Source organism: Lotus japonicus, chromosome 3 (assembly GCF_012489685.1).
Source record: "Lotus japonicus ecotype B-129 chromosome 3, LjGifu_v1.2".
Lineage (NCBI taxonomy): Eukaryota > Viridiplantae > Streptophyta > Magnoliopsida > Fabales > Fabaceae > Lotus > Lotus japonicus.
In genome coordinates this window covers 23,833,790-23,859,780 of record NC_080043.1, presented here as the reverse complement: position 1 = coordinate 23,859,780, position 25,991 = coordinate 23,833,790, and the positions used below count along the sequence as shown (strand labels likewise).

Below are 25,991 nucleotides of genomic sequence, written 5' to 3'. Positions count from 1 at the left end.
CGATGCTTCCTTGACCTCCTTAATACTGGTTTTAGTAGATTATAGTAGAAGTCGCCATCTCCAATCGTTGCGAATGACCCTCAAGATGTTATTGCAGGTCTTGCTTATTTGTAGCTTCCCTGAAAAAGAATCTCGAATGACATGTGTCTACAACCGCTGTAAGTGACACTCCAATTGACACTTTTTCTATTACTGTTTCCAAATAATGTCCTGAATTTCAATGAAATTTATTGTTCAACAACGTCAGGTTATGAAGCATATTAGAATAAAAAATGGAAACATTTTTGCAGATTTACCATCGAGGTCATGCACATCTCAACTCTCGTATTGTTTTCATTGAGTTACCTCTATCCGGCGAGGTAAATAAAAAGTGTATCTCCAAATGTGCATTGTGCTATCATGTTGTTGTTGGGTGCTCAGTTAAGGCACAAGATCTTTTGTGAAGTGTTCGTTATTAAGGTCTTTTGTGAAGTAGAGAAAGCTTACAGAGGACAGGTGAATAGAACTATGTGTTTGTGATTTGTGGATATGGTGGGTTTGATCATTGATAGTTTGTTTCGTTCAAATTTATAGATGAGTCCTTTATTTTCTGTAGATGTGAGCTAGTGAGATCCCTATTTCCAACATTCTGTGGAAATTTTTCTGCTGCTGGATGTGATTGGTGCCAATTCCACAGTAGTTGTTGCTTTGGCATGACACGTCTGATGATGTTTTTCTAACTTATGATTATATAGTTGGGCGGTTGGTTTCAATCTAGGTTGTAGCCCAACCGAACCGACCAAAATAGTTTTTAAAAAGTCAGCCTCTTAGCCCATACCCAATAACCAACCAACCTTTAGCCTCTTAACATTGGTAAAATATATATTTGTCTAGCATGTGCAAGGATTGCACAAATATCTATTTGTCATTAGATTGCACATGTATCTTTGTTTTGAAGCCCTAAAAGCTTGATATTTGTAGTTATTGATATTATGTTGGCAATGACAATACATATTCAAGCTAACTAGGAAAATAATACAACTATAAAGTCATTTGAAGTAGATCGCTAGCATACAATGTTCTTTGCCATGGCAGATGCAAGAGTTGTCATCATTAAATTGGCAGATCGACTACATAACATGATGACACCTCATGCGTTACTATTGGCCAAGGAACAAAGGTTTGCCAAGGAGACTTTGGAGATTTTTCGCACCTTTAGCCGATCGCTTTATCTAGTTGGAAGGAACAATTTGAAAATTTATGTTTTAAGCCTCTCTATCCAATCAAACATGAGGAGCTTTCATCAAAGCTTGTTGATTCCCATGATGATGAAATGATTGCTTTTGCAATAGAGAGATTAGAGCAAGCCCTTCAAGATGAAGGCATATCTTATCATGTCATTACTGGACGACTCAAAAGCTTGTATAGAATCTATTGCAAAATGCTAAAGTAGGTTACATTTTTCCCTCTTTTATTTGGCTTCTCAATATTTTAACTTCTGTTCATCTGTCTTTTAAAAAATTAAAACAAATGAAAATATATTACTAGGAATTTCATTTATTGGTAATGAAGGAAAGATTGTTCAGAGTATTAATTACACCAAATTCAGTCTCAAATTAAAGATTTTCTGTTGGGTATGCCCCAAGTTCAATGGGTATGTTGTAGTTCATAATGCTGATGTACACTTGCTAGTGACCATCTCTATATTATATCATCTAATTTTGATTTGTAATTCACATGTATCAATCTTGGCACACTATTGTGATGAGTGAAGGCAAGGTTCCTCTAATAGTACAAGTTCGGACAAAAGACATGCATTTACAAGCAGAATTTGGCTCACTAGACATAAATTGAAGGTGACTGTAGACATTCTTCATTCGTGCTTTAGATGATCAGTTGGGCTCGATGGGTTGTCACCTAGCAGTGCGAGTCAATAAGCAAAGATTGTTCATACGTGGGATATGCTGATTCAATCAAGCTGCCATGCAAATTCCCTTCCCATGATTATTGCTCATATTCTTATAAGCTTGAAAATGGTCAAGAAGGTCTTTTTTTCATCATCATCATTGAGAATGACAAGGTTTGGTCCATAAATTTATTAAATAAGAGGCAATCAAAACACAACAGTTAGGTTTTCAGAAATTTATTTAATAATAGGAATGTTAAACAAAAGGTGCTCTAGCATTTAGTATAACAAGCAAAAGCAAGATAAGCAATGGGGAGACTTTATGCATTTTAGCTACATCTTCCACGAGTCATGTTAAAGTCAAGATAAGAAAAACAAATGAGGATAAAACATTTTACTTTCAAATTAAATTTTCTTACTTCGCCATATAGATAATTGGCTGAAGAGTTTCATCATCTCGGCTTAGTCCCGCTAAAAAAAGAAGCCAAACTTAAAAATCAATTTAAAATGAACTGCAAACCAATGAGAAACAAATAGATTCAACTTTGTATATACGATTTGAATATCAATGAAAAAGAGTCTCTAATAAAAGGACAAAATTATTAGATGGAAATATCGAATAACATTAAATTACGATTAAATTTCCTTAATAAACTGACTAACTTTTAGCTATTAAACAGTAGGTTTTATAATCCTAGGTTTTGTATGTATTGTTGTTAAGAAGTTAGCTAATCTAGTGGTTAGTGAATAATAGAGTCTTAGACTCAAGTAGCTAGTATATATAGCTTGTATTGAACAAATTGTATAATTTTTTATCATTTTACCGTCACAGACATAAGTTCATACGAAGTCTAGAACAAACTTGGTAAATGACTAATCTTCCTAATTCAGCAATTGCATTTCTTACAATATGAGAAATAAAAAGTCATTTTTCAATCCAACTAAACTAAATGTCTCTACAAGAAATTTTGTAGTTGATTTGAAAATTGACGTTCGGTTTCTGATTTTATCCGAAATGCAATGACTGCTTAGGAAAGTTACTCGTTTACGAAGCTTCATGAGATTGTTTGGTAAAATTATTCCATACTTGCTCTCTCGATCTCTCTTTAAGTCATTGGGTTGGACCGGTTCGGTTCTGATTTTGTATGAGTTCAGAAAACAATGCTTTGTGGTTAAGGGCGGTCAGTTTCGATCTTGGTTGTAGTCCAACTGAACCAGCCGAAATAGTTTTAAGTAAATTAGCCTCTTAGCCCAGGCCCAATAACCAACCAGTCTTCAGCCTTTTAACTTTGGTCTCGCAACCCTAGCCCAGCCTCTGAGCCCTAGCTGCACCCCACCACTGCCAAAAACCCTAGTCGCCACATCTAGGAGCGGAGGCAGCATTTTCGAAAAAGGGTGACCAAGATTTATGAGTATATGTGCGTTCTTCATATACATAGTAGAAAATCATGAAACTAAAAATCGTGGAAACAACCACAAAGCTATAAAATTTGTTCTATCCATAGTGATTTTAGCTCCCCTGAATTCCATATTTATCTAAACATGTACTAGTTCACATAAAAATTGAATTTCACATACAAAATTAAATTAAACATAACACAAATTTGATATATAACTACTTATTTTACATGCAAATGATATTGGACCTGAACCACCCGTAGCCAATGAACGGACGGTGGTGGGCCTGGTGGTTTGGTTTTTTTCACCCGACCAAAACTGAGGTGTGGGAGCTGAGATGGGCCAAGGATAGGCCTTGGCAGAGTGTTTTTGCCACAGGCTGGTATCAATTCTGCAGGGGCGAAGTTTGAATTTTAAGGATCAATTGCTTTTCTTCAAGATGCAACAAGAAGACACCTACAAAGTTGTGGTCCATCGGAAATAAAGGGTGGTTTGTTTAAGTGTTGGTTGATTAATTTTCCTAATCGTTTTTCCTTTCATGTGCTGTTTTCTCATTTGAAGGATTTTGGAAGATTAGCTTGATTTTTCTTACTTGACTAAGGACACTTTATCAAATAGGAGCTATGAATTTATAGTTTGTTTTGTTATGCCTTTTGTCGTTGCTAATAATCCAATTTAGGTAGATGATCCTTAAAGGATTGCGAATTGGAATTAGAAAAAGTGGCAAGCCAACTTCACCATCTATTCTAGAGCATTTATATAAATACTCAATTGTTCCATTATTGGCTATCTAATGTAATTTTATTTTTTACATATACTTTGCTCTCACCTCTCCTTCTCACATATTTTGGATTTCAGATTGTAAAATGTTTATTGTTGATTAAATTTTCATAAAGTTCATCCTTTTCTATTCACTTGCAGCAATTCCACATAATCCGCATCGTATTGCTTACTAATGGACTATATTAGGTGTATTTTCAGTCTAAGCTTTTTTTAAAGGCTGTAATCCGATCCCATCACTGATTATGTCGACACTCTGTACCGCGACACACGAATTTGATACATGAATGATTATCATAATTATTCTAATGAAAGACATCATGCTCAGAGAGATATCTAAAGATTTTTAATTTCGCCGTTGGTAACGCTAAGTAAACATGAGTTCTTTATTTACGAACGTATACGCAGTCAATTGCTATACGGTTCTATTAGATCTTAACCTAAAAAAATTAGGTATAAAGACCCCGTGCTATGCACGGGTCATAATCCTAGTAGAGTCTAGAGAAGGTTAAATATTCTATGGATGGGTGAGAAATTGTTGTATGCAGTAACAGATTCAGAAGTTTTACCTTGTGGAGTAATATATACATGTGAATTTGTTTTTGTCAAAACACAAAAAATTTGTCAAAATTCCTTTTAAATGAAACATTTATCCCTACCATCTTAATAAGAAGAATCATCTAATACATACAAATCAAAATCCACCTCATGAGATTTTTCAGCTAGTCAGTCATCTACACTATTAGGTTCTCTTGAACACAATAATATCGGATTATGATCCTCTTATGTAAAAAAATTCTCATATTTTTTCATGTTAAAATTTTGTACGTATCTTTCTCTCTATAAACAAATAAAAATACCACATATAATATACCCATTTAACACATATATACATGTGAAAAGAAATAGACGTGAAATATCATGTGGAGGCAGTAATTGTGGGGCAATCAATATTAGTACAATATATATTAATACACGTAATATACTATTACTATAAGATATTGTTAGTACAAAATGAAAATGTTGATATATTAGTACAATGGGCAAGTCAGAGATTATGATAGCTCAATTGGTATCATTTAACTAAATATTTAATAGAAATATATTTCATCAGCAGTCAGCACTATGTTAAAATTTTCTATATGATATATATACAATTTTTTTTTTTTTGAAAGGTCAATATGATATATTAATATATACTATATACTTATTGATATGAACATGCCTGGGGCTGAACCACTTTTTTTCAAAAAAAATAAAATAATGCAACTGACCGCTAAACTCGGAAGTTGGAAAGTGCAAAAAATAAAACCTTTTTGATGATTTAGAGACTATATAATTTGAACGTAATAACAACAAGGGCATTTGGTCTAGTGGTATGATTCTCGCTTAGGGTGCGAGAGGTCCCGAGTTCAATTCTCGGTATGCCCCTTTTATTATGTTTTTAACTTGAATCCAGTTGGACACTTCTGCACCATGTCTCTGAGCTCTGCTGTGGAGCCTGAAAAATCCAGTTTAGATAACCATCATGTTGCCACACCTCTTCACACATTGTAACAACATGGAACTTTTATTGCCAGAGTTTTTGCAATTGGGGTATTTCAAAACCAAATTAAGTTCTCCCCACCATGTAACTGGATCCTTTTTTTTTTTTATCTCTACAAGACTACAATCCACAGCATCTTCCTCCCCTAAGGACCCTTCAAGAATGAGAGTCCTCTAGGTAGGACTAGCCGACTAGATACAAACAGAACAAGCACTTGATGTTTTTTTTTTTGGTCAAAAAGCACCTGATGCCTTGAAAAATGTTTCTAACTTTATGGAAATTAGACCATCATGCTATAAAGGGTTACTTGAAATTGAAGCAGGTAGACACACTCGTCCCTCTCATAGTACCATAGCCACCACAACACCACCGCCGAATCACCTCGGCTGCACCACATTAATCATTTGGCTCTGCCTGAATCTTAGAATTGGCCTGGCAATTGAAAACGGAAGAAAGGAGCCTGATTGTAGTGTCATGCGCTGGAGACCTTGGCCGAGAAGTTCTCATGCGCGAGTTTGACAGCTTTGGCGGAGAAATGGAGGGTGGAGCTTGTTGAATCAAAATAGTCCCACATTAGTGGATTCACAAAGTAAATAATAGTAAATATACTTAAGCCTTTTGACCATACCCCCACTCATCTCAATCACGCTTTTTCTTTCCTTTAGCAACCTTTATGGGCCTAACAGTTAGTCAAGACTGCGGAAAGAAGACCAAGAGATTCATTTTGTCACTCATCAAGTTTCAATCTTCACTCCCTCATTTTTTTTTTTGAATAGATCTTCACTCCCTCATTAAATAAGAGTAATATATGGATAAAAAAAATTTATAAGGTTAATATAGAAATAAAACAATGTAAAGATATTTTTATTTTGTATTTAAATGCAGGTAAAGTGAGAGACGAGTGAATGGTCAAATTGGTATCTGAAGTCGTTGCAAGTTCGTCTCTGGATTTATGATATATCCATTCAGTACATAGGTCAAATAAAACGTCGGTCATGTTTGTCGATGTAGGGACCAACTTAGCAAACATGTTATACAATCAAGAACTGTATGAGATATTTCATTCTTCTAAGGATAAACTTGTCGGCGCTCAACACTTTCAGAGACCAATTTAACCGTTCAGTCGTGAGAGACTAAACTTGTGGGTTAAAAATTACTATTTTTGGAAAGGAGTTGAAAGCTTGTGGTGGAAGGGATTCAACTTGGTGATGACATGTGTAAGAAAACTTTATTTCCCATGGGGATGAAGGAAACAAAAATAAACTAGTATAATCTTATTTCCTCTAATCATATTTTTTGGTTACATTTGGAAAGCATTTCCTCTAATCATTTACAAAGACACTCTTGAATCCAAACAAAATAATGAAAACCATGTAGAAGTTAAATTAACATAACATCTACCCTTAGCTTTTGGTCAAGCATAAGAATTTGAAAGGAGAAATTTCTTATTCAGAAGTGAACAGTTAATTGCTCTCTTATATATGCAAAATAATTTCCTTCTCCATAAAAAAATGTTCACTTTAATTTTCTCTTACCATCAGCCCAATTAAGTACTGTTAGAAAGCACAAACACATGAGCCACAATATAAACCACATAGGGCATTTCATGAAATGGTGGTGATCGTTACAAGTAAACATTACATGTAATGTACAGTGGATTCTAAAAGTTCCATGACTAGATCGTTTAAGCAGTGTAAACTAAAATTTATAATCAGTGAACCCTAATTACAATGTATTGTCAGGATGAATATAAAGGGAAACAGATGAGGAGACATGCCCAAACGGGAAGATTAGGATGGAATACTTCTCTTATGCTACTTCAATACTCAAGAATTCTTCCCCTCCAAGCAATTTCAACTAAATAGTTATTGAATTATATACTCAACCTCTATTTTCAAGTCCCAAAACAAGGAGAAGGGAGTTCCCTTATTTTTTAACTTAAACATCAAAACAACGGGAAATAAGTCCCCGTCCACTCCTCTCATTTCCACTGTTTTCCCTGCTCCCAAACATGGCATAACTGCACCATTATTTACCCCAATGAAATCAAAGATCTTCACCTAACTTTCACTTCCCTTTCAAACTGCCTTATTCAAGCATGATGTTGATCAAGAGTGTCCACAAAACTTGATCTCCCTGCATCAGTAACAAACCAAGAGAGAGCTCCCTGGCTCAAGTGCCACCTACGAAGCACCTTTATATTATGATTCACAACTATCTTGGAATTGGAATCACGGGCACTTACCAAAGGAAAGCCATGGGATGCAAAATTGAAATTGGCGAAAGAGACATGATGCATCTAACAGCAAACAGTGCCTGCACTAGTACAGTGGTTTAAGTAAAAAGCATCTTCAACTCCTCAATCCGTGCAGTTCGAACTTCTTGATCGGTCAAGGCACCAGAAATCATTCGTTGTTTACGTGCTTTTACTGCTTCCATTCTCTCCTCAACTGTCCCCTACAATGTGAACAATAAGAATGAATGCCACATTCAAGTCAATCATAAGTTGATACAAGGTAAACAGTCACATCATTTGGTGATACTCCCCAAACAAATATGCCCACAAGTGACGTAATTATCCAAATTAACTTGCTTGAAGCCTTGAACTTAATATTCTCATATGTTGAGACACACAAAGCAAGCATCACCCTCATTGAAATTTTACCACTTCATTGGAAAAAATTATTGACAAAAAAATACATTAGGAAGGGTGAAAAGCCCATCTCAGTTGGTGGCTTTGGTACCAAAACTTCACTAGTTTCTAATTAGTAATTACTACCAGACTCATTGGAACAATTGAAGGAATAACAAGGCCCAATTGAAAATATAACACAACCACATGAAATATATGCAAGATTTATGGAATTCGAGATATGAAATATACCTTCACAATAAACCGTTTGATGGCCACCTTCTCTGTTTGTCCAATGCGATGAATACGCATAACAGCTTGTTCCTCAACAGCCGGATTCCACCATGGGTCCTGCTCATATTGAAAAATTGTCTATAATCCAAAATTACTGGAAAAACAAAATACTTTCCAAATGTATAACATGTATATGTACATATATGATATATCTGTTAGATTGGTTTTTAATTAAAATATTTGAGTGTAATTTTCTGAATCATATATATATATATGCAATTATTTACTCCTATGTAAGAACTATTGTTCCCTATACATTGTAGATTGAATTTCTCAATTTCAAATATATACTAAAACAACTAATTACAGTGGAATACAAAAAACTGCAAATTTATAAAGAGACCAGTAAAAGAATTAGTCTGTAATAATAACAATGATGACTTGAGTTGAGACAATGTAATTTATTTGTTCCTAAAATTTTAAACTACGTAAAGCAACAAAACTAAAGACAAGTCAAAACTGTTTGGTATTGGGTAATACTGACTTTTATAATAATGTAATAATGTAGAGACATCATATATTATATAGTCAGCCTAGGGGGTCATGTGATTTTGGTCACTATTTTAATTTTTTATATACATCCGATTCTGCTAATAATTATTTTGTAGGGATGAGTTTTTCAGAATTAATTTAATTAAAAGCTTGCATGATGTGGATCATACTCAAAATATTGATAGGAATCATAAATCACTTCGTACTTAATTGGAATATCTTCAGATTTCTGCATAATATGCTTCGCAACCAAAGGACAGAAGATTCTTCCTGTATTAATTGATGTTTAATGTTATCAAATTTAACATAAAATATCAAAATGATAGTTATTTATATTTTGAAGGGGTTAAGTTTATTCAACTTCACAGCAACATTAATTGATCCCCATCCACACTATATATCTGCATTGCTTTATGAATTTATCTCCCAACTTCAAATTAATAAAAGAGCCATGTGAAGCAAGGGTTCTATCACCTGAAACACTGAGTACAAGATCTTAAAGGAATCTTAATAATTTGTTCATCCTATCTAAATTCTAGCGTTACATCTTAAGCTAGACAAATACAACAGTTTGAGCCACATAAACTGATTTGTCCTTAGTCCTTACCATCACAAAAGCATTGGAAGCAGCTGTTAGGTTTATACCCACTCCTCCAGCTTTTAGAGACATCAATAACACCTGGTGCACGGAATAAGTACAGATGGTTATAAATAGTCAGTACATTGAACCAGTTAACAACTCATCTAGATAACAGATAAGTGCAAGAGGAAAGATGTCAAGACCATGGTGTCGCTGTCTTCTGAGAATTTTTTGATTACTTTTTCCCGCTGCTGCTGATTCAAAGTCCCATCAAGACGAACAAATGAAATGTTGTTCCTGGACATAAGTAAATGAAAAAGATAACAACCTCATTTGTATCATTGTTCAATGTCATCGATCAACACCAAAATGTATCAAAACAATAAAAAGGTAAGTGCATGCATAACATAACCATAGTCCTAAAAACCAGACCAAACCGGCTAGAATGACTGGCTCAAATATAAACCAAGCACATGGGTAGTTTTGTCAAACTCAAGAATCAGCTATCAAAACAAAATATATTAGACTATTAAACCGGATCTAAACTGTTGGAACAAGACATAACTGGTTGAGCTTAACATATTGCTGATTCCAAAAAAAAAAAACAGAAATTTAGCTTTCCCACATTCAAACTTGGGCCATTTGCACGCACATGGATTCTTTTGGTCATTGCGCCACAAGCAGCACTTGTTATACATATGTATAATGTAACATGTAAGAATAGATATAATAAGAAATTATTTAAATTAAAACATTTATCATCATCCAACAAAAAATATTTAAATAAATTAATACATTTGAAATACAGCATAAAGTTTAAAATATATTCAAATGTAACTTGTCCGATCATGATTGGACCCATATACCATGAATCAATGCTTTCACCCGTACTAAGTTTTTAAAAAACATAGCTCATAATGGTATTAATGGCTTAACCCTGATGTAGAAAGGAACAGATGCAGCATGTAACTAGATTATAGCAATCACCAAATGCAAGAACAATTACAATTTACAGCACACTGAAAAGAAAGGCATGCCTAAATTATTGGAACAGTTCTCAAAGAATCCACATTCACTCAGATCCTCTCCCACAACCACAAGAATATTTTTCCTAAAATATGGTTCAACCAGCAACAAATCTTACCGAGTAAAGGGGGTCTGCAAGAGGTCAAGAAAAGCAGTCCACTGGCTGAAAACAATGCTCTTGGAGCCTGATGAGCAGAGACTTTTAAGTTCATTCAAAAGAACAGTTACCTTGCATGACTCTACCCAGTTCTTCTCAATATCAACCTGAAACCGACTCTCAGTAGGGGCAGTGATGAGATCCTGCTTGCTGATTATTTTCCTGTAAACGAAACAATATCGTTAGAAGTTTTCATTATTACTAAGATTCATTTGAAATTACGGCAGTAAAAAAAACCTAAGTTTCCTATGATCAAAGTTGAATAAGAAAATATCCAAATTCCAGGTTAACTGGACAATACCTACAAACAGGACATAAACCAGAAGTAGAACTCCGCCAACTTGCCAAGAGGCATTCCCGGCATAAACGGTGAGCACAAGGCGTTAACACTGAATCTTCAAATGATTCAAGACATATTGGACATTCTCCCTGCTCCCCTTTACGTAGCTCTTCCACAACTTCTTGAACATAAGCCCGTGAGGGCGCATTTTTGGTTTCACCTTCTGAAGCATTAGAGGTTCCTTTAAGGAAGCGCCTAGCTAGTTTGTTTAGATCAGTAAATTCTTGAGTATCACCCCGACTAAATGAATCAATTGTCACCATGAAAATAAGTTTAAGGGTTAGTAAGAGAAAATAAAATGATGCAAGGTCAAAGAAAATATCATCACAAAGAGTGCTGTTCAATCACATTGAAGCAAACAAACTTTCCAAGAAACATCAAAAGTAAAAATATCCTCAAGCAAAGATAAGAAAACCGTCCTACACAATGACATTTATATCAAACAAATATAATTTCTCAGATGTTAACGGTTGCTTGTGTACTTTTATGAGACAAACTAAGTGAAAAGTTTAATAAATAGAAGTTGTGGGCATTTTGTTTTTGTTTTATAAATTGTATTTACTTTTTCAATTAATTTTTTTGTATATATACGAGTAATGAGCTACTCATTCTTATTTTACAAACAGTTTATACCAAATGTGAAAAGAAAATTGTAGCACATAGTAAGAGCCCTCACTATCTAATGTATCTTGATCAGTGTTGTCAATGGCGGATAGTGTCGCGTAGCGGCAAGGCCAAAAAACGCTATAGCGTGTAGCGCTATGGCCGCTACGCTGGAGAAGGAGGAGGAAGAAGGAGGAGGAGGAAGGAGGAAGAAGGAGGAGGAAGAAGGAAGAAGGAGGCTGGAATCACAGGTTTCATCGTGAAAAAAAAAAGGGAGAAGATTGCAGAGGCTGAAGGTAGAAGAAAGACAAAACGCTGTGTTTCATTAATGCTGCAAAAACCCCAAAATGCCCTTGAAATTTCAAAGGATTGTTTAGGTCTGGGGGCAATTTGGGGTTTTCCTTCGCAGAGTAGGGTTTTTATTGCACAGAGTGAAACACAGCGTTTCATTAAAGATGGGAAAACTCCAAAATGCCCTTAAATTTTTTAACCTAATGTTTAAAACTGGGGGCAATTTCAGGTTTTCGCCCTGAAATTAGGGTTTTCCATCAATCTTTCTTCCTCGCGCCGCCATCGCGCTCAACCAGGCGCGATTTTGGCCGCGATCGTGCCCGCTACCACCGCGACGCGATTTCCGCGCCGCTACAGCCTCCTGCGTCGCGCCCAACCTCCGCGCCGCCACGCAGCGGCGCTATTGACAACCCTGATCTTGATGCAGACATGAAAAGACACCAAATAATATTACTAAACCTATTCAGAGAGAGAATATGCTCCTCTTAGGCTGCAATTGTTTGTAAATTTGACAGTTGACACTGCCCTTTTCTTTTCTGCTATCCTCTATTTTTTGGATATAATTTCATACAAATAAACAATGTTAGACAATTATTATTTTTTTGATATTATCCAAACTCTAGGAGTAAAGGGTGCTTATAATGGTTGAGAGGTGTTAAAAGCGAGTAGCTATATCTTACGACATGAAACTTTGATATAAACGGAAAGATCAAATTTCATTGCGTCACACACTTCTTAGTTGTACCATGTGCTATGTACCCACATCTCCATCGATGTCCATGTCCCAAAAGTTGCTAAAATAAATAACTCATTCCTATATAGTTTACTGTTCTGATGCAACCAAATACACCAGAATACTAAAATTATACTGTATTCTGTCTTCAAGATAGAAAAGATGTTGGCAGTAAACCCACAACCCGAAAAAACATATGCCATATACTTTAGAGAACTTAACTACAACAACAAGCAACCCTTTCCCCATAAGTGAAGTCAGCTACATGAATTAGGCAATGCCATAATGGCATAATGCTTTGTCATGTACTAAATTTATAGATGTACATTTATCTCTAAATCTCTCTTAATAGTTTAGCCTATAGTTCTCATTGGTCTCCCTCTATCTCTAACTACTCTGGAATCTGTATCTATGAGGGACTAATGCAGAGACAAAATTTAAGAAAACTAATGTGCCCACACCCTGATCTTTGAAAGATTAACTTAAGTTTTAAGTTTCTTATAGGGAACCTTCTTGAATCTTCTTCAATTAGCTTACGAATTGCATTATGATGATCAAAACAGGTTGGAATACTTGAAAAGCAGTTTAAATATTTTAGTGAACTATTCCTTAAAAACCAACGTCCAACTGGCTGAACCAGATGCTTACAGCCACAATAATTTACGCTGGCAGTGGAATTTTGATACAACATTTTAAGTATAAGAACATGAATGTAAGGCATACCTCATTACAAGAAATGGATGATCACAACATTGCCGAAGGCGTAAAAGTAACTCTAGTATGGAAGCATAATTATGAAGAACGCGCCCTTGTTCAACAAACTGGTCGAACTTTACCTGCATAAATTTCATCAACAGGTTGGATCAATGGACCTTTTTTCAGTGCCAAAGAAATAAGACTAGAAAATTAAAAACACCTTAGATCTTTTAAATAGGGCCTCATAAAAGTCCTTTTCAGCGTCTGTGGGTTCACAGTAAATTATCTGCATATCCGCTGGAGGAAGAACTAGGATAGGTCTGCAAAAATAATTAGTTAATAGAATATACTAGATGCTGAAATAACACAAATGTTTAAGCAGTTTTACTGACTTTCCCTCTCGATCTGTGCTATTTTTGGTTCTCCTCAACATGATTGGCTTCAAAATGGACTGAACTAACTTCAACCCTCTCTCATCGCCACCCTCAAAAGGTTTCTGAATTAGTCTGTTCCACCTGGATCATACAAGGTAAATTTTCAGAGCCACATACCCAGTTACCTACTATAGAGTAAACAATCAAAGTAATAACAGAGTAATTAGACGTGTCTCCAAAAAAGTGTTTTGCAATAGATGGCTATGCTAATCATTCATGACATGAAGCCCAGTTTCATACTTCAGTTGGGTAAATTTTAACTGGAAAACATTATTTTCATAAAAACCAATTAAATCATAAGGTGTAGCATTTTTCAGTCTTTAACAATAGATGTCATCATCATCAACCAACAGAAGTTAGAAATGTAGAGCAAAAGGAGATCCAGACCAGTTGTCTTAAGTTAAGATTTATACTTTATATTTCAAGCATAAATCTTGTTCCTGTTGATATTTGTTTTAACCCTCAGAAGGAAATATTTGAAAGCTATAGTTTCCCTACAATGTAGAATGTTCTAAATGCTGTTAGATATAAGGAATTAAAAGCTCAGTCTAAAAAACATATATCAAAAAATATATACATAAGTAAACAACAAATCCTAGCATTCACTATCCAAAAGTGAAATTTAAAATATGGAAGGGAAAAAAAAAGGAAGAACTAGGGAAAGATGGTAGAAAATATTGGACACAGTTCAATTAGAGTTAACCTATCCAATACTAAGAAAAAGGTAATTTACCAGGCCCAATGACCCCAAGGCTCTATTCTCAGAAACCGAAGAAGACTGTAAATATCCTCCAGGTTGTTCTGTAGATTAAAAAAGGACTCCATGTCAGGAAGAGTTAACACTACATCTGCTGTCATGAGACTCATGACCAACAGAAAATAAGCAAAATAATATTCAATACAAATAAATGAACCGGCTTGCAAGAAAAAATCTGAAGAAATATGCTTTAGGAAGTGGCTAAAAATCCGGTAGCAGATATTTTTAACTTTTCAGAAACGGAAAATTTTAAGCCAAAATTGCATTAGGAATTGAAAGAACAAAAATCTTAACCAAAAATGCAAGGGTTTGACAGCATAGCAAGGTACAGGTGTATGATAAAACATGAATCATAAATGAAAATGAAACTGAACCTGGATGCAAGATGGAAGCCTCTATATTGTATATTCTAATGAGTGATTACAGAAGATAGCTCTTATATAGATGAGCTACATGAAGTAGCTTACATGAGAAGCTTCTGACTGTCTACTAAGTAAAAAATTAACTATCAGTTAGAAACTAACTATGATAAGAACCTTAGGAGAACCATACCACAAAAGCTAGCCACACTTGAATGCCATACTTCCAATGTGGGACTCAAGTCTCATACCTTGCCATTGGATCCTAACATCCCACCATGCTCTGCAGGCGCCCACACGGGCTGACTGTGCACTAGTCCTTGGATTAGTCCCGGGCGAACAATGCAATGTCAGCGTCACTACCAACGCCGCTCATTTGCGGCTGAGACATAGTGGAAGACTAATTCCAATTGATAAGAACCATACCACAAAAGCAGCTAGGCATTGCATTTGGAGAGCTCAAGGCCTTATAAACCCCACATTAGAATCTCATACTTCCAATGTGGGACGAAAATCCCATACCTTGAAATTGGATCCTAACATTTAACCATGCTCTACAGCCCTGACACCCACACGGGCTAGCTGTGGACAAGCCTCTTTGACTAGTTCCAAGAGAACACTGCAATGCAGACATCACTCGCGCTGCTCGTTTGCAGTCAAGAGACTGATAGGTACCAGAGGTTTTAGGAAGAAGAAACTGAATTACTGATATATTGATAGGGAATTTCTGATGAGAACACCAGAAATTCTTAGGAAATACAGAAGTAATGGAAGCAAAATACAGAAAGCAATAAAGCTAGGAACAATTCGAGAGTGTTCCCTTCTCTCCCAATTCTAACAGAAATGATGCCTACCTTTCTCTCTCCCCCCCCTCAGGTGTTTATACACACCTTCTGGCCTGATCCTCTGCAAAGAGGATCTGCCAGCTCATCAATTAGTTATTTTCCCCCATGTGTGGTAGTGGAATCGATGGCTGTTCCCACTTTGCCCCTGCGTGTGTACACCTTAGAGTAGTCTTTCTTTAGCTTGTGGATTAAGTCCCTATCATCACTTCCCCCTTTGAAAAACACCTTGTCCTCAAGGTGGAAGGTTGGGAATTGCTGCTGGAATTGATGCAGGGATTCCCAAGAATTCTCAAACTCAGGGAGATTCCTCCATTGGACTAGTAGCTCTATCTCCCCAGTTGAACTGACCCTGGAATCTAGTACAGTAGCTGGCTCCACTTGGAGTTCCCATGCTTCAGATAGTCCCTGAGGTAATGGTTGGACTGGAACTGAAGGAGTTAGAGATTTCTTCAGTAAGGATATATGGAATACAGGGTGCACTAAGCATCCTGCTGGAAGTTGTAACTTATAGGCCACTGCACTGATCTTCTCAATAATCTTGAAGGGACCATAAAACCTTGGACTGAGTTTTTGGTTGGTCCTTTTGGCTAGGGATTGAAGTTTGTAAGGTTGGATCTTAAGGTAAACAGCATCTCCCACATTAAATTGAATGTCCCTTCTGTGCTTATTGGCTTGTTGCTTCATCTGATTTTGAGCTTGAGCCAAATTAGCTTTTAGTTCTTCTAGCATAAGGTTTCTTTCAGCAGTTAGCCTAGAAACCTCTTCTACTGCTGTTTGTGTCACATCTCCCCTGATGATTGCTGGAGGGTCTTGGCCATATAGAGCTTTGTAAGGGGTAGATCTGAGGGATGCATGGTAGTTAGTGTTGTACCAGTATTCTGCCCATGCTAACCACTTGGGCCATAGCTTGGGTTTGGTCCCTGTTAAGCATCTCAGATAGGTCTCCACACATCTGTTTACCACCTCAGTTTGACCATCTGTCTGAGGGTGGTAAGCTGTACTATATTTCAGCTTAGTGCCAGCTAACTTGAATAGTTCTGACCAGAAGGAACTCATAAATACACTGTCCCTGTCAGAAACAATGGTCTTAGGAAAACCATGTAACCTGACTACTTCTTGAATGAAAGTTTCAGCTACAGTTTTTGCAGAATAGGGGTGAGATAGTGCTATAAAATGAGCAAATTTGGTGAGCCTATCCACCACTACTAGTATAGTATCTTTCCCCATAGTCCTGGGTAGCCCTCCTATGAAATCCATACTGATATCAGTCCAGATTTGAGAAGGAATGGGCAAAGGTTGAAGGAAACCAGCAGGGCTCAAGGCCTGATACTTGTTCCTCTGGCACACTTCACAACTTTGGACATAATGTTGGATATCTGTCCTCATGTTTTCCCAGTAAAAGAGGGAGGAAATCCTCTTCATAGTTCTGAAGTGACCAGCATGTCCTCCCACTGCAGAGTTATGGAATTCCTCCAATATTCTGGGAATCCTAGGTGATGATTTAGGTATTACTACCCTGCCCTTGAAGTAGAGCAACCCCTTTCTGAACTCAAATTCCTGATTAGAGTTTGGATCAGTCATGAGAGCTTTGATCATTCGACCATACTTGGCATCCTGAATCAATTCTTCATCTAATCCCTCCCACTCTTGGCATTGAGCTACAGAGATAGCAGAGAAATTAAACTTCCTTGAGAGAGCATCTGCAGCTTTATTCTCAATTCCAGGCTTGTATTTAATTGTGAAATTGTATCCCATTAGCTTAGTAATCCATTTCTGCTGATCTTCACCTATAATTCTCTGTTCAGTCAAGTATTTGAGGCTCTTTTGATCTGTGTGGATCACAAAACTTCTTCCTAGCAAGTAGGGTCTCCACTTTTGGACAGCTAGTACAATAGCCATGAGTTCCCTTTCATAGACAGACTTGTTTTGGTTTCTGTCTGACAGAACCTTGCTCATGTAAGCCACGGGTCTTCCTTCCTGCATAAGGACAGCCCCAATCCCTTTGCCAGAAGCATCAGCCTCAACCACAAATTGCTTGTCAAAGTTGGGAGCCACTAGAACTGGTAGGGTAGTCATAGCAATCTTCAATTTCTCAAATGCTTCTGTGGCTGTTTGATCCCAACAGAAGTTGTCCTTCCTCAATAGTTGAGTTAAAGGAAAAGCTATTTTGCTGTATCCCTTGACAAACTTTCTGTAGTAACCAGTCAATCCTAAGAAACCCCTCAAGCTCTTCAAATCCTTGGGGATAGGCCAGTCTATCATGTCATGAATCTTGCTAGGGTCAGCAGCCACTCCTTGTCCAGATATGATATGTCCTAAGTATCCCAATTGCTTCTTCCCAAGTGAACACTTCTTCTGATTGGCCACCAACTGGTTTTCCTTGAGAGTGTGCAGAACTTGTCTCAAGTGCTCCTTATGAGTCTCATCATCCTGGCTGTAAATAAGGATGTCATCAAAGAAGACGAGGGCAAATTTTCTGAGATAAGGCTTGAGAACTTGATTCATTAAGGCTTGGAATGTGGATGGAGCATTGGTGAGCCCAAAGGGCATTACCACATACTCATAGTGTCCCTCATGTGTCCTAAATGCTGTTTTGGGAATGTCTTGCTCTTGCATCCTAATTTGATGGTATCCAGACTTTAAATCCAATTTGGAGAACACTTGGGCAGTCCCCAGCTCATCCAACAACTCCTCAATCACAGGAATTGGGAATTTATCAGGTATAGTCATCTTGTTTAGGGCTCTGTAATCAACACAGAACCTCCAACCCCCATCCTTTTTTTTTACTAGGATCACTGGACTGCTATAGGGACTTGTGCTGGTCCTGATAACCCCTGAGTGTAACATGTCTCTCACCAATTTCTCTATCTCATTCTTCTGATAATAAGGGCATCTATAGGGCCTGATATTGGGAATTGTTGCTCCTTCCTTCAAGGTTATAGCATGATCACAACTCCTTGATGGTGGAAGCCCTGGAGAGTCTTGAAAGACTTCTGGAAATTCAGCTATGATGGCAGCCATCTCTTCTGAAATCCCCTCTTCACCTCTGGTGTTTAACATAGGGTCTTCACAAGTCAAATAAAACCCCTCTCCTTTGTTGTGCATGGCTTTGCACAAAGCTTTCAAAGAAGTTTGGGTTCTGCTCAAAGTGGGATCCCCTCTTAATACCATCTTCCTTCCCCCAACTTTCCATTGCAGAATTAAGTTCTTAAAATTGGCTTTCACATCTCCCAAACTAGATAACCAGTCCATTCCCAGCACTAAATCTGTTCCCCCAAGTTCCAGTACATAGTAATGTTGGATTAGATGCATACCTTGTACCAATATGGGTAAGTTCTTGCAAACTCCTTGATTCTGGATTTTGTCTCCATTTCCTATTTCCACTTCATAAGCTACTGTTTCAGTCACAGGTAGTTTCAGCTCATTGACCAATCCCTGTGAAATGAAGTTACTTGTAGCACCACAATCTATGAGAACTAGAATTGTCCTCTCAATACCTTCAAGAGCCAACTGTCCCATCAGTTTGAATGATCTGCTGGTGGTGATTCCTTCTTTACTCTTCAGAGAAAGGAGTAAGGTCTTGTGTTCCATAACCAATTCTTCTGACTCAGCTTCATAGAAAGGCGCTTCATCCTCTTCCTCTTCTTCCCCAGTTTCTATTAGCATGAACTGATAGTGCTTCATTCTGCACACATGCTCCCGATTCCATTTGTCCCCACACTTGAAACACAATCCCCTCTTGCTGCGATCATTGAGTTCTGTTTGAGTGAGCCTCTGTCCACCAGTCCATTTTTTTTCTTGTGGTTTCTGCTCCCCTGTTTTAGTGTCAGAAGCATTCTTCTCTGTCTCCGTGGTTCCAGAATTCGTATTCTTCCATTTACTGCCATCCACCCAGTGATTAGCTGTTCTGTAAGTGGTCATCCCCTTCTCCTTCCATCCCCGCTTGTCTTCATCACCCCCTTTCCCCAAACGCATTGCTCTGTTTTTCTCTTCAAGGAGCAGAGCACGGTCCATAACCTCAGCAAGGTTTCCCAGTGGATATAGCTTGAGTTCAGCTCGAATCTCTTCCTTGAGTCCATTCAGGAAGATACCAGTGACCATTTCCCGATCCAAGTGTCGCAGTGGTGCAGCGACCATTTCGAATCGCTCCCTGAACTCCATTACGCTCCCTGTCTGCTTAATACTCAACAATGGTCCAAGCGGGTTCTGTACCAATTCGGGTTGAAACCTTCGAATCAACGCTTCCTTGAACACCTCCCATGTACGTTCTGGAGCGTGCTCCTCCCACCATTGGAACCAATTCAGAGCGCGATCTTCCATAGCTATTACGAGCAGCTTCACCTTCTCGCCGTCGTCGATGTGGTTGAGGCTGAAGAAACGTTCAACCCGAACGATCCAGCCATGGGCATCTTCACCGTTGAACAAAGGAAGATCTATCTTCCTTCCTGTACTGATGCGTCGTCTGGGTGAGTCGTCATCGTGGCGGAGGACGACAGAGTGAGAACTCCGAGAGTCATCTAGCGATGGGTCTGAAACACGACTCTCAATGTGGTGACGGCGACGGGGTGTGTGGGATCTTCCCCTGCTCCGGCGACGCTCTTGGTGGAGCATCAGCTCGTGAAGCTGGTCGACCATCGTTCTCATCTCAGTGACATTTCGTTCCACGTTCTCAATTCTGTGCTCCATCTGCGCGCGGGTATTTACCATACAAAGCTCCCTTTAGATCAGGAGCTCTGATACCAATGATAGGTACCAGAGGTTTTAGGAAGAAGAAACTGAATTACTGATATATTGATAGGGAATTTCTGATGAGAACACCAGAAATTCTTAGGAAATACAGAAGTAATGGAAGCAAAATACAGAAAGCAATAAAGCTAGGAACAATTCGAGAGTGTTCCCTTCTCTCCCAATTCTAACAGAAATGATGCCTACCTTTCTCTCTCCCCCCCTCAGGTGTTTATACACACCTTCTGGCCTGATCCTCTGCAAAGAGGATCTGCCAGCTCATCAATTAGTTATTTTCCCCCATGTGTGGTAGTGGAATCGATGGCTGTTCCCACTTTGCCCCTGTGTGTGTACACCTTAGAGTAGTCTTTCTTTAGCTTGTGGATTAAGTCCCTATCAGAGACATGGTGGAAGGCTCTACTAACAATTGATAAGAACCTTAGGAGAACCATACCACAAAAAGTAGGACCTTAGGAGAACCATACCACAAAACGTAGTTGGAGAGCCCAAGGTCTTATAAACCTCACACTTCTCTCAAGTCCTATACCATGTAATTGGATCCTAACAAACTATAACTACAGATTACAAACAGCTGGCATAAAATAAATATAATGGAAACTAACTATATGTACTAACAAAGTTACAGTTTAGAACTAATCAAAGATTCCTGATATATCGAGTTTATGCATCACATAGTGGTCTTCAGTCTTCTATAAAATTTGGTATTTAGGTGAAATCTCTTATTCCTGGCAAATCAATTAGTCAACTAATCCATCACCCATGAATACCAAATTGTCAACCATGAGATGAGAATAAGACTCATAATATAATAACTAACCTGGATAGGAGTCCCAGTAAGACACCAACGTTTGTCAGCAATTAGAGCAGCAGCTGCCATAGAAACTTGGCTTTTAGAAGATTTTATAGTATGTGCCTCATCAAGGACCACTCTAAACCACCGAATAGAGAAGAGTCCACCACTATTCTCTGCATTCTGTATAGAAGATGAATATAAAGATGCATCAATGTATAAGTTCTAAATAATGGAGCAAATATGACGCGAAATATAAATAAGAGTAAACATGTTTGCAACTACCTCATTGGAAAATTCAGAAGCCAAAACTCCATATGTTGTAATTACAACATCACTTTGGGCCAGACTTTTTGCATCTCTTGGCCTACTTTGTCCATAATGAACATATAGAGAAAGAGACCCAGGACTGACATGAGTTTCAATCTCTACCTGGAGAAATTGTCAAATGTTCAGAACTGGAAAGAAAGCATTTGAGTTACTCTATACATCTCATAGCTGCATACCATGTGATACTTTCAAGTAAAGAAATGCAGTCATATGCAAAAAATTAACAGTGCAAATACCTTCCACTGCCCGAGAAGAGTCATGGGACATATTATCAAGCTGCATCCACTTGTTAGAGCATTCTTTTGCTTTATGATTTTATCAAAACCAGTAAATTTGGATGCTTTCTTCGGTATGTGAGAAAAATTGTCCACTGTATCACTAACCTCACCACCTTCAATGAAGGACTGAGTCATCGCTTGACTGCCTAATGATCCACCCCTTCCTGAATGGGCAACAAGAAGGGATATGGTCATGATGGTCTTTCCAAGCCCCATAGCATCTGCCAAAATCTTCAAATTCACAGTAAAATAATAAATTACAAACATTGAACAATATCTGAAAGTAAAAAGATTTTCCAGTGATAACTCCTTAAGAAACATACTCCTCCTTTGGCCATTTGAAGGGTGCTAGGAAATTCTATTGTAGCTTCACCAGAAAATGCATTCAAATAAATAACAAGCTCCCTCCTAAAAAGTAAAAGCACACCTTCATCAGTCTTTCATTGGTTTTTCTATATATATGCATGTGTGTCTGTGTGTGAGTCAAATAACCTAAGGCATACTTGTCAGCCAGGCGATATGCATCCCAACATGGATGAAGAGTTGTATCTGTCTCATCTACAGATCGTCCCTTCTCCATCTGGATCATCCAATAAAGTGCCTGCTTTTGATAGGGCCGCAATTCACATAGAAGATTTCCAGGGGGATCCATTTCCTGAACAAAACTTTTTGGTTAATGGTTATTGTTATTGCATCATTTATAAGCATAAAGTAAAACACTGCATGTTACTCCTAGAATGTCACACCTCTAACTCTGAGCCTGATCCGACACCAACAATGTTTTCAAGATCAACTTCAGAAATGGAATCATCATTTTCATTCTCATCACCATTTTGAGAAGGACGCTCAGTCTTGGCATGGGGTAATGTGACCTGAAGAGACGATATCTATTGTTACAGAAGTACCATTTTAAAATGGTTGCAAACAGTCACAAAGCAATTATATCCATAGTCTTTTACCTTTTGGCTGAAAGGACGCTTGTTGGTACAGAAGTCACCAGGAGTTAACTCTGCCTAAAAATCAAGTGATGCTGCAAGTCAATATTCAAGTACAACTTTCTTCAGACTTACTGTTGAGTTTCCTTCTCTAACAATAGAAGCCAACTCCACAGGCAGAAAGTAAATAACAATTTCAACTGAATATAATACTGATATAGAAGAACCTGAGAAAAAATATAAATCAAATAAGAAAAGATGGCACAGCACCAACAACCACCTTCTTAAAAGGGCTAAGGCCAAGCAACCGAAACAGGGTTGGAAGAGGATGAAACACTGATTCATCTGTGGAACTGGTAGCATCCTTGAGAGAAACCTGGTGACGCTTAACAAACATTGACCTATTGATGAAGACACTGAAATAGGCACAAAAAGAAACTAATCAGCAGAATTTACTTATTTACCATCATAAACATTAAAGGCAACCCGCAGAATTTTATACACAAATACTTCAACATGATATTGTGAACTTCTGACAATGGCAGGGAAAGCCATATGTAGCTTTCACATTGAGCATACCTGACCGACAAAGCAATGGTGTCCATGATGCCCAAAACATCAGGCGCAAATTTACATAGCCCTTCAACCTTAACCTTATTATCCCGCACAAGAGGCAAGAGACACCGAGCCCATTCGTTTGGTATTCTACCAATCTGTCAAAACCTCCATCAATTTAAACACAAATTGGCATAAAATGTAACTCTTTCAAAGAATCCTTACCCCTATCTCACTTTAATCTTTCTCCTATAATTTCCATTTCTATCTCAATTCTAACTCATTCAAACCCAAAATTGAAATTACAGAGCAGCAGTTACCTCTCCAGCTGGCTCAGTCGAAAATCGAACAATCTCCGTACAAGTTGCGGCGGCACGTCCGAACCCTTTAGCCGTAGAGGGCGAAGCAGAGGGCTTCTTGTTGGGAAACCTGAAAACCACTGCATCACCTGATTTCACAGTTCTCCCTTTACAAGTCGACAACCCTGCCACTTCACCGCAACCCACAAACCACCAATCGTCGGGCCCAACAGGGCAGCTACTGCTAGCTCCTCCGTCGATGTCGGTGATGGCGGCGACAGCGTTAGGGGTTGATTTAGGAGGAGAAACTCGTCGCGGTTTGGTGGCGGTGGAGCGGGTGGGTTTGGATTTGGGGGTGTGGGTTTGGGTGTCGAAGATGATGTTGATGGCGGCGGTGACGTCGTTTTTGGCCATGTGTAGGGCTCTGATGATTTCCATGTCGGTGAATTCGGGACCGACGATGGATCGGACGGTGGATAGGTGGTGGTCGGAGACTTTGCTCCCCATCGGAACCCTAACCCTAACGTCGTGATTTCGCGCCAAGAGGAAGAGGAAAACTCAAAAAGAATTCATAAATTACGAAAGAGGCGGGGACCAACCAAGTGAGTTGAGTGAGTCTCTCCATTTATGCCTTGACTTCCCGCCATACCCTATTAATTTTATTTTATTTATCAGTGATTTCAGTTTTACTATTTTCATATTTCAAAAAAATTGATTTCATTTTTATTCAAATTATTATCTAGTATTCTAATATATTTTGTTAATTTTAACCACTCAACTTTAATTTATCACTATAGAGAATTATTTATATCTGATATGTTTATTTACATATAATAACGAAGTATTATGCTCACACGGTTTTGTTTATCTTCATTTATAACATTTCCAAATATCGGTTTTCATATTTGAAAGCATTGTTATAGATTAAAGGTGTGAATCATAAATACTTATCTTCTAGTAGCATTTTGAATGTGAAAGCTAAGCAAGGCGAGAGGGATTTTGAAGGCACGAGATGATCTTAAGGATGACTTGTCTTTCAAACTTGGGAACGAAACTACTTCAGTTTGGTACAAGGTTTGGAGTGGCCAATGTGTCAAAGCTGTTGGGATTTCTTTCGTTCACATTTCAGATACAACTCTAAGTCTTAAGGACTTGAAAGTGGGTGGTGGTTGGAACATTTCCTCCTTGTATACTATGCTCCTGCCACTTTACGAGAAAGCCTTGAGGGCTATCCCCATCTTTGGATAACAGAATTCAGGATCTCTAAGTTTGGGCTCCTGACACAACTGGACTTTACTATGCTTCAGCCGCGTACCATTGGATTTTGGAGCGATGCTCCCAGTTGGCTCATGTTGGTGATTAGCAGTGGGTTTGGAGAACCTGTGTGCCTTTCATTGGGTTTCTCCTCCATGATGTCATCCAAGTTAATATTACATGTCAACGGTGCCATCTCACGGCTTCCCCGGGGTGCCCCAGGTGCTCTCACCCAACTTAGGATAGCTTACATTGCTTAAGATATTGCCCTTATTCTCGGAAGTTCTAGTTACGGCTTCATGCTTTTTCTTGGCCTCACTTTAATTCGACAAACGTTCAGGGTTGGGTTCGGCTTCAGGTGCGTGGTTCCTACTCGACCCTCTTTGTTGCGGCGATGAGTGGACCTTGGAGATGGCGCAATGAGAAGGTGTTGGGTGAGGGAAAGTGGACGACTGACTTTATTTATGCTTGGATTAAACATGAGGAACGATTTCTATGCGGGTTTGCATGGAGGCAACCCTCTATTGGCGAAGCTCCATGCCATGAAGATGGGTCTTCAATTGCTATGGAGGAAGGGCATCAAGAAATTCCACTGTGAATCCGACTGTTTGGGCATTGTGGTTGCTCTTAGGAAGGAGGGATTCAAATTTCATGCTTTTGCTAGTTTCTTTATGGATATCCATCTCCTTTCTGCTCGAAATTGGGATATTCGTCTTCGGTGTATTCCTCAGGAAGCCAATGGTCATGCAGATTATCTTGCTAATTTGGGTGCCCGTTTACAGTATGACTTTACTAGTCTTGATTCTCTCCATACATTGGCATTTGTTGGGTGATGACTTTGGCAATTGACTTGGGGTTTCATTATGTTTGCTATGAAACAAACATATTACCTCAAACTATATCCATGATGGAAAAAGCTCAGGAGATCCTTAACTACAATTACAATCACTAAGGAT

General features: G+C 38.1%; 1 protein-coding gene and 1 non-coding gene across 3 annotated transcripts; one reads left to right on the top strand and one right to left on the bottom strand.

The window, feature by feature from the left end:
- The first annotated feature begins 5,422 nt into the window (after nucleotides 1-5,422).
- Nucleotides 5,423-5,494, top strand: TRNAP-AGG (transfer RNA proline (anticodon AGG)). Its single transcript has one exon. It is a non-coding gene; the product is annotated as a tRNA-Pro (tRNA).
- Nucleotides 5,495-7,183: 1,689 nt separating this feature from the next.
- On the bottom strand, nucleotides 7,184-24,405 carry LOC130748068 (DNA repair protein RAD5A). 2 transcript variants are annotated; one of them, XM_057601157.1, is made up of 20 exons: nucleotides 23,803-24,405; nucleotides 23,507-23,640; nucleotides 23,208-23,343; nucleotides 22,952-23,005; nucleotides 22,739-22,864; nucleotides 22,496-22,647; nucleotides 22,316-22,400; nucleotides 21,951-22,223; nucleotides 21,670-21,816; nucleotides 21,412-21,567; nucleotides 14,621-14,688; nucleotides 13,846-13,968; nucleotides 13,674-13,773; nucleotides 13,481-13,593; nucleotides 11,092-11,370; nucleotides 10,752-10,952; nucleotides 9,811-9,904; nucleotides 9,635-9,706; nucleotides 8,494-8,592; nucleotides 7,184-8,066 (listed from the first exon to the last, which is right to left on the bottom strand). In XM_057601157.1, exons 1-20 carry the CDS (start codon nucleotides 24,286-24,288, stop codon nucleotides 7,944-7,946), a joined length of 3,021 nt encoding a protein of 1,006 aa, XP_057457140.1. In that variant the 5' UTR covers nucleotides 24,289-24,405; the 3' UTR covers nucleotides 7,184-7,943. The 2 variants fall into 2 exon arrangements, with proteins under 2 accessions (XP_057457140.1, XP_057457141.1); XM_057601158.1 differs by lacking the exon at nucleotides 22,739-22,864.
- Between the last annotated feature and the right edge of the window lie 1,586 nt (nucleotides 24,406-25,991).